This window comes from Protobothrops mucrosquamatus, unplaced genomic scaffold (genome assembly GCF_001527695.2).
Source record: "Protobothrops mucrosquamatus isolate PMUCROS unplaced genomic scaffold, P.Mucros_1.0 scaffold1708, whole genome shotgun sequence".
NCBI classification, from domain to species: Eukaryota; Metazoa; Chordata; class Lepidosauria; order Squamata; family Viperidae; genus Protobothrops; species Protobothrops mucrosquamatus.
The window spans coordinates 91,806-104,713 of record NW_015387859.1 but is presented as its reverse complement, the minus strand read 5'-3'; the positions used below and the strand labels follow the sequence as shown (position 1 = coordinate 104,713).

The 12,908-nt window shown below is 44.3% G+C and overlaps 1 protein-coding gene across 1 annotated transcript in view; it reads right to left on the bottom strand.

The window, feature by feature from the left end:
- The window catches only part of LRCH3 (leucine rich repeats and calponin homology domain containing 3), a 101,587-nt gene that overhangs the window by 36,105 nt on the left and 52,574 nt on the right, over positions 1 to 12,908 (bottom strand). Inside the window, exons 4-9 of the mRNA XM_029285443.1 lie at positions 12,539 to 12,644; positions 11,464 to 11,600; positions 8,405 to 8,514; positions 5,279 to 5,372; positions 4,371 to 4,491; positions 1,135 to 1,283 (exon numbers count right to left, since the gene is read on the bottom strand). Coding sequence (XP_029141276.1) covers positions 1,135 to 1,283; positions 4,371 to 4,491; positions 5,279 to 5,372; positions 8,405 to 8,514; positions 11,464 to 11,600; positions 12,539 to 12,644 — 717 coding nt within the window. The remainder of the gene's footprint in view (positions 1 to 1,134; positions 1,284 to 4,370; positions 4,492 to 5,278; positions 5,373 to 8,404; positions 8,515 to 11,463; positions 11,601 to 12,538; positions 12,645 to 12,908) is intronic.

The following is a 12,908-nucleotide window of genomic DNA, read 5'->3' as shown; positions in this document are numbered from 1 at the left end:
CCAAGGTCCCTTCCAACTTTATTATTATTATTATTTCCAGTTTTTCTTTTTTAACCTTTTATTCGTACCCTGACCAATTTACAAACCGAGAGGAGAGGAGAAATGGGGGAGCGTTTCAAAATGGGATCGATCAAAAACTTAAAATAAAAAAAGGCTGAGCTGTGGATCTCTGCGTTCTTGTTTTCTTTGCCGCTACGGTACCTTGTTAAGGCAACCGATAATTTGGCAGGCCAAACATGATTAAAATCATAGAATTGTTTAGCAGCACACCCACACAAGGTGTACCATTGTGCCTATACGCATTCCGAGAGCCCTTTCATAAACCAGGAGCACAATGGCGATTATACTGTATTCTCCAAATCGTGCATCTATTTCCTTTTGCTGGCTTTCACCATGATTGAGGCTGCTGAATATTAATGGCTTTCAAATAAAAATCTGAAATAGTAAATATTATCCAAGAGAAGGACGAAAGGTAAGTATGCCGTTATCCGCAAAACCCCAAGATAATTCAAAGATAAAACCACAACGACATACAGTCCATTCTTGAAAACCAAAGGCTGTATTACAGGTAATCTTCGACTTACGACGGCTTATTTAGTGACCGTTCAAAGTTGCAACAGCACTGAAAAAAGTGACTTACGACCGTTTCTCCCAGTTAGGACCGTTGCAGCGTCCCCAAGGCCACGTGATCAAAATTCAGGCGCTTGGCAACTGACTCATATTTACGACGGTTGCAGTCTCCCCCGGGGGTCACGCGATCCCCTTTTGCGACTGTGTGACTTAACAACCTTGTTATAACTTAACAACTGCAGGGATTCACGTGACAAGAAATGTCATAAAATGGGACAAAACCCGCTTCGCAGCTGCCTCGTTTAGCGACAGAAAGGTCGGGCTCCATCAAGTTGAGGATGGCTTGTAAAAGATGAGCCTCGTTCCTTTTTTTTTTTTTGTAAAATTAAAATTCATTTCGGTTTTCAAAAGCGAATCAAAGCAGCAACGCTGCCAACGTGGCTCGTGAAAACCGTCCGGTGGGAAAAGATGGGAGTTCACGGCAAAGGGGTTTCCGTGGGGCATGTTGTGCAAGCCCCCCCCCCCCCGCTCACCCACACCCACCATTAAAAAAAGAAGCGTCACCTCGTGGGAGATTCGCCGTTGTTCAATATAGGCCATGAATTGCGTGCTGAGACTGTCTGGCTCCGGGCATTTGGCCTGCCTCACTTCTTCTTCCTCTTCCTCAGTGGCACAGCTGTCAATAAAGTCGATTTGATCCAGATCCTGCTCCACTGGAGACCCAGAAGGGAAAAGAGTTATCGGGCACCATCAGAAGAGCCATCTCTCTCTCTCTCTGTCTCTCTCTCTCCCCCTTTCTCTTTCCTCTCTCTCTGTCTCCCTCTTTCTCTTCCTCTCTCTCTTTCTCTTTCCTCTCTCTTTCCTCTCCCTCTCCCCTTCTTTCTCTTTCCTCTCTCTCCCTTTTCCACTCTCTCCCTCTCCCTCTCTCTTCCTCTTTCTCCCTCTCTCTTTCCTCTCTCTCCCTCTCCCTTTCCTCTGTCTCTCTCTCTTATCTCTCTCTCTCCCTCTCCCTCTTTCTCTTTCTTTCTCTCTCTTCCTCTTTCTCTCCCCCTTTCTTTATCTCTTTCCTCTCTCCCTCTTTTCCTCTCTTCCTCTCCCTTCCTTTTTCTCTTCCTCTCCCTTTCTCCCTCTCTCTCCCTTTCTCTTTCCTCTCCCCCTCTCCCCTCTTTCCTCTCTTTTTCCTCTGTCTCTTCCTCTCCCTCTCTCCCCCTTTCTCTTTCCCCTCTCTTTTCCTCTCCCTCTTTTCCTCTCCCTCTCCCTCTCTCTTCCTCTTTCTCTCTTCCTCTCCCTTTCTCCCTCTCTCCCTTTCTCTTTCCTCTCTCTTCCTCTCTCCCTCTGTCTTTCTTTCTTCTCCCCCCCTCACTCAGAAAAAAGGATTTATTTTCTCACAGAAACAACTCCCAGGTTTTGACATTTATTCAACATCAGATTAAGAACTCTTTAGCTGAAAGGGAGATTTTGAGATAAAGGGAAATATGATTATTAGTTTCAACTAGTGTTGGAAAATGATAAAAAAAATAAGGGATTAATTGGCCTAATATGGAGGATTTAGATTTATAAGGGGAATGAAAATTAGCTATTAGGAAATAGCTTCGAATTATTGTTTAGCCCAGATAACACAGACGATGGATTTGAGACAATAAAGGATACTCCACTAGTAAGTGGTGATGTAGGGTTATTCTATTCCAGTCTATTCTATTCTATTCTATTCTATTCTATTCTATTGTTTCTCTATTCTGTTTCTCTATTCTATTCCATTCCATTCTATTCTATTCTTTCTTCTTTCTATTCTCTTCTCTTCTTTCTCTATTCTATTCCATGCTATTCTAGATGCAATATCTATTCTCTTCTCTTCTTTCTCTATTCTATTTATTCTATTCTAATTCTATTCTATTCCTTATTCTATTCCTTTTCTCTATTCTATTCCTTTTCTATATTCTATTCCATTCCATTTCTCCTTCCATTCCATTCCATTCCATTCTATTCTCTTTTTTCTATTCTCTTCTTTTCTTTCTCTATTCTATTCCATCCTATTCTAGATGCAATATCTATTCTCTTCTCTTCTTTCTCTATTCTATTTATTCTATTCTAATTCTAATTCTATTCTATTCCTTATTCTATTCTATTCTATTCTATTCTATTCTATTCTATTCTATTCTATTCTTAGAATATTGGTTACAATCTGTGCTTGCCGGCCGCTTGCGCAGAACCATCCCCTCCCCCACCCACCTCCCATAAAGCCGGAACTCTGCCCAAGCTGATTCACTTCCCAAGTTGAAAAGCATGATTTCACTCGATTTCCCAGCGCCACTGTTTTCAAACATACAACTTTTCCTGGTATTGTCAAAATTACATAAGAATATGCTGGGGGGGAAGAAGAGGTAACCAAATTCCTTTCTGCTAGATTGGTTTGGTCCAAATGCCATATGGCTGTTTCTTCTTTTTGCAGGAAATGAGGGAGGGGGAAAAAAAATCAAATTATGACATAAGGATTTAATTTTTTAAATAAATAAATAAATAAATCCCCCGTTTTGTGGGAAAATTTGACGCTGTTCAAACCGTTTAACTGTATTAAACTGAGAACTGAATGTGTTTCGTATCCTTGGAAGAAGAAGCCGGAAATCTTTTTCTGAATGGTTTTTTTTGTTGTTGTTGTTGTTTTCCTTTTTTTAAAGAAAAAAAAATCCTTCTGCACCTCTTTCTCTTTTTTTTCTTCCTTTCTGATTGTTAGTTTATATTAGTTTTTATTTGTACGTTTTAATAAAATCATTATAGTCAACAAATTATTTCCTGTACTAAGCAAGGACTTCTGGAAAAAGCTATTATTTATGTCCTGAGCTCACAGGAGCCAGACCAAGGCTTAACTGATACTTTGGCAGGTTCAGGCTGTTCTTTCCTAGGACTGCACCAGCGTTGGAAGCACAAAAGCTGGAAGGTTTTGCTGGAATTGGGTATGTCTAGTTCAATGAAGAGAAGGACGAGCGGGGACAGGATAGCCGTGTTCCAATATCTCAGGGGCTGCCCCAAAGAAGAGGGAGTCAAGCTATTCTCCAAAGCGCCTGAAGGCAGGGCAAGAAGCAACGAATGGAAACTAATCAAGGAGAGAAGCAACCTGGAACTAAGGAGGAATTTCCCGACAGTTAGAACAATTAACCAGTGGAATTCCTTGCCTCCAGAAGCAGTGAATGCTCCAACACTGGAAGTTTTTAAGAAGAGACTGGACAGCCATTTGTCTGAAATGGTATAGGGTTTCCTGCCTGAGCAGGGGGTTGGACTAGGTGACCTCCAAGGCCCCTTCCCCTTCCAAGAGTACAGAGAAGAGCAACAAAGATGATTAGGGGACTGGAGGCTAAAACATATGAGGAACGGTTGCTGGAATTGGGGATGTCTAGTTTAATGAAGAGAAGGACGAGGGGGGACATGATAGCAGCCTTCCAGTATCTCAGGGGCTGCCCCAAAGAAGAGGGAGTCAAGCTATTCTCCAAAGCGCCTGAAGGCTGGACAAGAAGCAACGGATGGAAATTAACCAAGGAGAGAAGCAACCTGGAACTAAGGAGAAACTTCCTGACAGTTAGAACAATTAACCAGTGGAACAACCTGCCTCCAGAAGCGGTGAATGCTCCAACACTGGAGGTTTTTGAGAAGAAACTGGACAGCCATTTGTCCGAAATGGTATAGGGTTTCCTGCCTGAGCAGGGGGTTGGACTAGATGACCTCCAAGGTCCCTTCCAACTACTATTATTATTATTATTATTATTATTATTATTATTATTATTAAGCCACCAAATGAGATCTATTACCTCCTCCATTTGTGACCAGCGAGTTCTCTCTGTGTTCTTGGTACTGGCTTTCTCTTCTCAGCCTCTGTTCTTTCGTGATCTCTGCCACTCGCAAGGGAAGGTCCGAAAATTCATCGGTCGGCTACATTAAAAAATAAAAATAAAACCTCTTTTTTTTTGTTGTTGTATCGATTAAACCTTTGAGACAGAACCTTTGTTAAGTCTCTCCTGGGAAAAGCTGCACTCAAATACACCCAAACAGCACCTAACAAGATTCATTACTTGTAAATAAAAATTTACTCGGTAGCAAAATTCAGTTCTGGGTTTTATCTCTCTGCTCAGTTCAGTGAATGTCAGGAAAGTAGCAGAAATCTACCTCCAGACTTGGGAGAATTAGGATCCCCTTCAAAGGAGATTCCTCATTTTGGTGCATTTGTACAGCAACTCAACACGCCCCTATAATTTTACTCCTATCGACAAATATCTCAACCTATTGCTTCCCAATCCCCACAATTAAGAGTTAACAATTTCAATTTGTTCGATTTAAGGACTATTTAGAAGGGGGGGGGGAAAAACCCCTCCTCTGAAAAGGAATGACTTCAAATGAACTAAGCCCAATTTGAAATGACCCTTTTTGTTTTTTTCTTCTTTGTAATGGCCGTTGCTTGACTAGAGTTTTATTGGAATCAAATATTGGATGGCTTCCTGCCTCTTAGACTTACGATAAGTGGCATAAAAGGATGCTATTGATTAGTGACTTCTCAGTCTCTAATTTTTTTTTGCAATTCCAGAGACAAAAGCGATACGCAAGAGCAAAATAAAGATGTTTCAAGATTACAGCCTTCTGAAACGCGGATTCTGCCTTGTTCCGCCTCCCTTTCCTAAGCTACAATTATCGGCCAGCCGAACACAAAACCACGCACGCTTACTTCGTTTCCTGACCATCTTTTATCTCCGCTGTCTACGCTGTTGAAGCCGGAATCCAGCGCTCCGTATGGTCGACTCGAATACAGATCTTCGTGGCTATCAAAGAGGGAAAGAAAGGAGAAATTCTTTGGGAAACATCTGATATTAGGCAGGAATACAAAGGGCACAGTTGACCCTTTCAGGCTGCTTTCTATGCGGAACGTGATCCCACAAGAGAGGTCTTGTTCTTACCACAGATTTTTTTCTCCCCCTTTTCCTTACACGATTGTTGCACTGTTATTATCTTGGGCTACTTCATGTGTAAAGTGTCAGCCAGCTGGTTTTATTTTATTTTATTTTAATGTATTGTATTTTACTTTTTACTTTATTTATTTTATATATTTTATGATTTATTTTTTATTTTATTTATTTTATATTTTATATTATATTTTATAATACATTTTATTTTATGTACTGTATTGTATTTGTTATTTTTTAGTTTATTTTATATATTTTATTATTTATTTATTTCATTTTATGTATTGTATTGTATTTTACTTTTTCATTTTATTTTATTTTATATTTTATTATTTATTTTATTTTATTTTATTTATTTTATGTATTATTATTATTATTATTATTATTATTATTATTATTATTATTATTATTATTTCACAAAATACTGGAAATCCATCCCAAGTGAGCTCCAGACATGCCAAGGATGTGTGTGTGTGTGTAGCTTTTATCCATGAAACTGACTCCATCACTAGACAGAGTCAGGACACAACGCTCTTAAGAGCTGAGTGAGCGAAAACAGATCTCCCCCTATGCCCAGTGACCAGACAGACTTTAGAAATGCCTCATGGGAAAACTGCCTGGGTCAGCACCCAGTGTAACAAAGGACACATCCCCAAACCCCCCCCCCCTTGCCAGTGGACATTTTATCAAAGCACCCTCTGTCTCACAGTCACTGATGCCCTAGGGCAGTGATGGCGAACCTTTTAGAGACCGAGTGCCCAAACTGCAAGCCAAAACCCACTTATGCATCGTCGGGGGCCGGGTGGGTGTGGCCCATTGGCTGGGTGTGCCCGCGGTGGTAACGGCAGACTGGGTGGGACTAAAAAGTTCAATCAATCAATTCCAACTTTGCGAGATCTTTTTTTTTCCCCGCGAGAAGTTGAAATTGACTGATTGATTGAACCTTTTTTTTTTTTTTGCACACGGCAGCGGAGGCCTAAAGCGAAAAGGTTTTATAAAACCCAGCTGAAGGCCTAGGACTGGGGCGACGGCACATGTGCCCACAGAGAGGGCTCTGAGTGCCGCCTCTGGCACCCGTGCCATAGGTTCGCCACCACTGGGCTAGGGCAGGGCTAGGCAACCTTGGCTCTTTTATGACTCATAGACTTCAACTCCCAGAATTCCTCAGCCAGCCATGCTGAGGGGAAAGGGAGAGGTTTCCAAGCTGAGCCAGGCTGGCTCAGGAATTCTGGGAGTTGAAGTCCACCAGTCATGAAGGGGCCATAGTTCCCCCATGCTGGCTCAGGAATTCTGGGAGTTGAAGTCTGCCAGTCATGAAGGGGCCATAGTTCCCCCATGCTGACTCAGGAATTCTGGGAGTTGAAGTCCACCAGTCATGAAGGGGCCATAGTTCCCCCACGCTGGCTGAGGAATTCTGGGAGCTGAAGTCCACAAGTCATGAAGGGGCCATGTTTTTGAAGACCCCTGTCTTAAGACCTTGCATTTTAGTTCAATGGACTTCAAGGTAACTCACAAGCATTGTGAGTAATAAAATCATTACTTTACCACAGGGGTCTTCAAACTCGGCCCTTTTATGGCTCATGGACTTCAACTCCCAGAATTCCTGAGCCAGCCACGCTGAGGGGAAAGGGAGAGGTTTTCAAGCTGAGCCTTGCTGGCTCAGGAATTCTGGGAGTTGAAGTCCACGAGTCATAAAAGAGCCAAGGTTGCCTACCCCGGCCCTAGGGAAATTCACAGTGGGTCTACAACAACAACAACAAGTAGACAAATGTCTACGGAGATTCTCAGTCATCCAGGTCAGGGTTTGTTCCAAAGGTGCTTTTTTTTTCATGAGGCAACTGGACTTTCTTGTTTTTTCTTTGAAGACGTTTCGCTTCTCATCCCAGAAGCTTCTTCGGCTCTGACTGGATGGTGGGGAATGGAAGGATTTATACTCCTCGCAGACAGAGCTGGGCATTTGCCTTCTTTCAGAGCAGTGGTTCTCAACCTGTGGGTCGGGACCCCATTTGGGGTCGATTGACCATTTCATGGGGGTCGCCAAGCAAGGCTGTCCGCCATTTTTTTTGTCCGCCATTTTTTTGTCCGCCATTTTTCCCCCTTTTCCGGCAGGTGCCTTACCTCCCTTGGGCTGGGCCAGCTGGTGGTCGGCCTGCTCCGTCTCTGCCACTTGCCAGCTACGCCTTGGCCGGCGCAGGGGGTGGAACCACGCATGTGCAGCGCTCCCGGGCAGGGAAAGTCCTCGACTTACGACCGGTTGGGTAGTCCTCGACTTACGACCGGTTTAGTCCTCGACGTACGACCGGTTTAGTCCTTGGCTTACGACCGGTTTAGTCCTCGACTTACGACCGGTTGGGGTCGCGGCATTAAAAAGGTTGAGAACCACTGTTTCAGAGGGTCGTTGAGGCCACTTGGAGGCGGCAGGATATTTTCTGCCCTGTGTCCCTGCAGCTAAGAAGGCTCCATGCCCATTTGCCCCACTCAGGTGACCCTGAGGGCACAGGTAAATCTCCAAGTGGCCTCAATGACCCTCTAAAAAAAGGCAAATGACCAGCGGTCTGCAACGAGTATAACTCCTTCCATTCCCCACCATCCAGTCAGAGCTGAAGCAGCTTTACTTTGGTCGGGGTCGGATATATTTTTACAGCTTCCCTTTCACGGCTTAAGTCATCTGTCCTTAAGCAGGATTTGGCAAGATCAGCATTGTGATTACACCCCCCAAAAAAACAATTACCCCCCCAAAAAAAGATTAAGAACCCAAAGCATTATTTAAGCCGGATGGACTTCAACTCCCAGAGTTCCTCAGTCAGCGCAGAGAATTCTGGGAGTTGAAGTTCACCTGCCTTAATTCAGGCTAAAAGTTGAACATGAGTTTGAAACGTCTGGATGCTTACCAGGATCCGAAGCCTATCGGTCGCCTATCGTAATCGGGAAGGTCTGGCACCACTTTACACGCTTCCATGTTCAGATACTTAAATATGTGGACTTTTCCTTTTATACATATCTAGAAGGAGGAAAAGAGACAAAAGAGACTTTTTATTTGTTAATGATTTCATCCGCTGTAGTCTATGATTGTCGATTTTAACGTTTTTTTTAATGTTTCCATGTTTGCCTGCTGTAAGCTGCCCAGAGTTGTTGGATACAAGATGGGCGGCAAAAGACATTTCGTAAATAAATTTCACAAATAAATAAATACATTTTGAAAGCAACGCAGTCTACGTGAGACCGAAAGCTATTTTGAAAAAGTTTGGCCAAGGAAATATTCCTCTGAGTGATTGAAGAAGATCAAACCGACAGATTCAGGGCAAATCAGATATAAAACCACCGCTGAAAATTTCCATCCTGCCTTTGACAATAAATCTGAACTCTTTAAAGCACCACATTCTAGCACAGATCTTAAAGAAAGAAATTGATCCGGTTCAATATACGATGGCAAGTGGTTAAAGATAGTCTTTAGTGGAAGAACATTTTCTATATAAAAGGACATACGTGTCACTTTGAAAGTTTTAATGCCCAATATTTTAATCTTTTTAACCTTGTAATTGTTTTATCTATCTATGGCTGTCTGTCTATCTATCTATCTCTACCATCTATTTATCATCAATCTATTATCTATCTATCTATCTATCTATCTATCTATCTATCTATCTATCTACCTACCTACCTACCTACCTATCTATCCCTGTCTGTCTGTCTGTCTATTATTTATCTATCATCAATCTATTATCTATCTATCTATCTATCTATCTATCTATCTATCTATCTATCTATCTATCTATCTATCTATCTATCTATCTATCTCTACCATTTATCTATCATCAATCTTCTATCTATCTCTCTATCTCTCTATCCATCCATCCATCCATCCATCCATCCATGTGGGAATGTTGTTGTTGGTTCCTTGATTAGGCTGTTTTTACTGTTAGCTTGTTTGTCTGAGTTGGACAACTTTGACAGGGCAAAGCCACTAGTATATAAACAAAGAGCAAATCCCACTCCCTTCTAGCACTGGTGATGTTACCTAGTCAGGTAATGAAACGTCTATAAAAAACCAACAAAGCTTAGAGAAAACGAAGGACCCCACAGTCCTCCTCCTCCCCCTCCCCCTCCCCCACTCACAAACCCCTACCCCTTCAAGCACAAGTGACGTTACCTAGTTGGGTAATGAAATGCCTGCAAGACAACAACCCAGTTCAGAGAGCACGGACAACCCGTCAGTTCAACACTGAGCTACAAATACTCTTCTGTGTGTGCTAAATTCTCCAGTTTTTCCCTGATGGCACCAGCTTCAAATGCCCTTGGTGCTACATTTCCCCGTAAATTGCCAACTGTTGTTTTTTTTTAAACCGGGCTGCCCCTGTATATCATTAGTCTCAAACGTGATTTAATAATGTGTTTTGATCGGCTATCAATTGCAGTTTCATGTTTGGACTTCGAATGCAAAAGAGCTTCGAGCAGACTCTTCGGGGCTTCGTTTCGTGACAGTTGAGGGCTTCGGGTTAAATGGAGGGAACGAAGCCTCGAAGAGGAGAGTTTGGGGGTTTGTAAATGTTTACTGGCACCTATGCAGTTGTCGGGGGGGGGGGAGTTCCCTGCCTCCTAAGCATGCCACTGAAGCATTATCTCTGAATAGGGCCATTTTACACTTGCACTGGACCATAAGAAAGGCTGAGAAAGGCCAAAAAATGGAGGCCTCTGAACTATGGTGCTGGAGAAGACTCCTGTGAGTCCCTTGGACTGCAAGGCGATCCAACCAGTCAGTCCTAGAGGAGATCCACCCCGACTGCTCTTTAGAAGGCCAGATCCTGAAGTTGAAACTCAAGTCCTTTGGCCACCTAGTGAGAAGGAAGGACTCACTGGAGAAGAGCCTGATGCTGGGAAAGATGGAGGGCAAGAGAAGAACGGGACGACAGAGAAGGAGGTGGCTGGATGGAGTCACTAAAGCAGGAGGCGTGAGCTTCAAGGGACCCCAGAAGATGGTAGAGGACAGGAAGGCCTGGAGCAGGGGTGTCAAACTCAATTTCATTGAGGGCCGCATCAGCATTGCGGTTGCCCTCGGGGGGGTCGGGGTGTGTGGGCAGTGTGGGTGCAGCCTACTGGGTGGGCGTGGATGGAGTGGGTGTGGCCTACTGGATGGGCGTGTCCAGCTCTACATCATTCGCGTCAAGGGTGCCTGTGGGGGCCTGGGCAGGAGTGGGACAGATCTGAGGGTCTCTGGCAGAAGGGGGTGGGACCAGGGCACAGCCCATCAAGCCGGATAGGTGAAGTAGGCGAGGGCCATTTGCTGGCCACTTCCAGGTGATGGTGCATTTCTTCATTCCTCACAAAGGGTGACACCTCCCCAGCAGGCACCCAGGGGACGGGGCCGATGCGCGGCAGGGGCTGGTTCCTCGCTGTTTCCGGACGGCCTTGTGGAGCTAAGACTGAATGCGTTTCAGCATAGATGGCCACCACAAAATTGTACATTGGCTCCCGGCCGGCCTGGGCCAGGGCCAAGGCAGCGGGGGCCGTTCCCTCACTGTTTCCAGGATGGCTTCACGGGCCGCATGAAACCACTTCGCGGGCCACATCCGGCCCCCGGGCCTTGTGTTTGACATGTCTGGCCTGGAGGAACGTTGTCCATGGGGTCGCGATGGGTCGGACACGACTTCACAACAAACTTGCATGGACAGGATCAATTACCACAACTCACAGCCACAGCAAAATAGCAGACGGCGCAGTGATTTTTAGCCTCTCCGCTCTGAGGTTTAAATTGCGGGATTCATTTTCACGGATCGTCTCTCGTCCAAGGTGAATTCTAGGCTAAGCAACTTTGCCCACAAAGCACACATCTAACGCCACACTCTTTAACAACGATGCAACAGTGCAAAAAACACCAGAAGGCACAATGGGTTTAGAGAAACTGCAGTTTTAGTCACAATTTAAAAAATTTTAAAACTTGGGGATACGTTACCTGGGCGGGGGGAGACTGCAAGGGGTTGTTATCTAAGGTGATTGTCTGCAAGTGCCTGAGGTTCCGGTAGCACACTGGGATTGTCGTGATTTTATTGCAGGAGAAATCTAGCCGAATCAAAGGCAGCTCGGCAAGCTCTGCAGGGGGACACACATGCAACACAATAAAAAAAAAATACGTTAGGGGTCAGCTGGTTGTGGAAGAAATAAGGCATTCGTGTCTAAGAATGAGCACAATTACACATATTCGGAAGAAGAGCAGCAACATAAAACTTCCTTGTGTGTCTGTGTGTATAATAACAATAATAAAGTTGGAAGGGACTTTGGAGGTCATCTAGTCCAACCCCCTGCTCAGGCAGGAAACCCTGGACCAGTGTTTCTCAACCTTGACAATTTTAAGGCATGTGGACTTCAACTCCCAGAATTCCACAGCCAGCAATGCTGGCTGTGGAATTCTGGGAGTTGAAGTCCACATGCCTTAAAATTGTCAAGGTTGAGAAACACTGCCCTATACCATTTCAGACAAATGGCTGTCCGGTCTCTTCTTAAAAACTTCCAGTGTTGGAGCATTCACCCCTTCTGGAGGCAGGTTGTTCCACTGGTTAATTGTTCTAACTGTCAGGAAGTTTCTCCTTAGTTCTAGGTTGTTTCTCTCCTTGATTAGTTTCTCCATCCGTTGCTTCTTGTCCTGCCTTCAGGGGCTTTGGAGAATAGCTTGACTCCCTCTTCTTTGGGGCAGCCCCTGAGATACTGGAACGCTGCTATCCTGTCCCCCCTCTTGTTTCTCTCCTTGATTAGTTTCTCCATCCGTTGCTTCTTGTCCTGCCTTCAGGGGCTTTGGAGAATAGCTTGACTCCCTCTTCTTTGGGGCAGCCCCTGAGATACTGGAACGCTGCTATCCTGTCCCCCCATCTTTTCTCTTCATTAAACTGGACATACCCAATTCCAGCAAATGTTCTTTGTATGTTTTAGCCTCCAGTCCCCTAATCATCTTTGTTGCTCTTCTCTGTACTCTTTCTAGAGTCTCAACGTCTTTTTTACATCATGGTGACCAAAACTAGATGCATGTTTTTTACCTTCAGGTAAATGCACCAGGTGATTCCTCCTGATGTTGAGATCCCGCAAGGAATTGAGATTGCCAATCTGGGGAGGGATAGTCTGGATTTCATTGCAGCTGACATCCTGGAAAAGAGAGGTGAGCTCCATTTAATAATGTCCATTTTTCCCCCCCTCACCTCTGCATTCAAGTGAAAACAGTCCTTCAGAAGCTCAAAAGTTATTTGAAGGACCATCTTTTCCTGGTCACATCTACCCGACCCACCAAATGGGAAAGCAGAGAATATACTCCCCGTCTCCTAAGGAGGTCCATCTGGTGGGACCAAGAAGAAGGGTCTCCTCCATGGTGGCTCCCTCCCTCTGGAACATCATCCCTGCAGAGATACGATT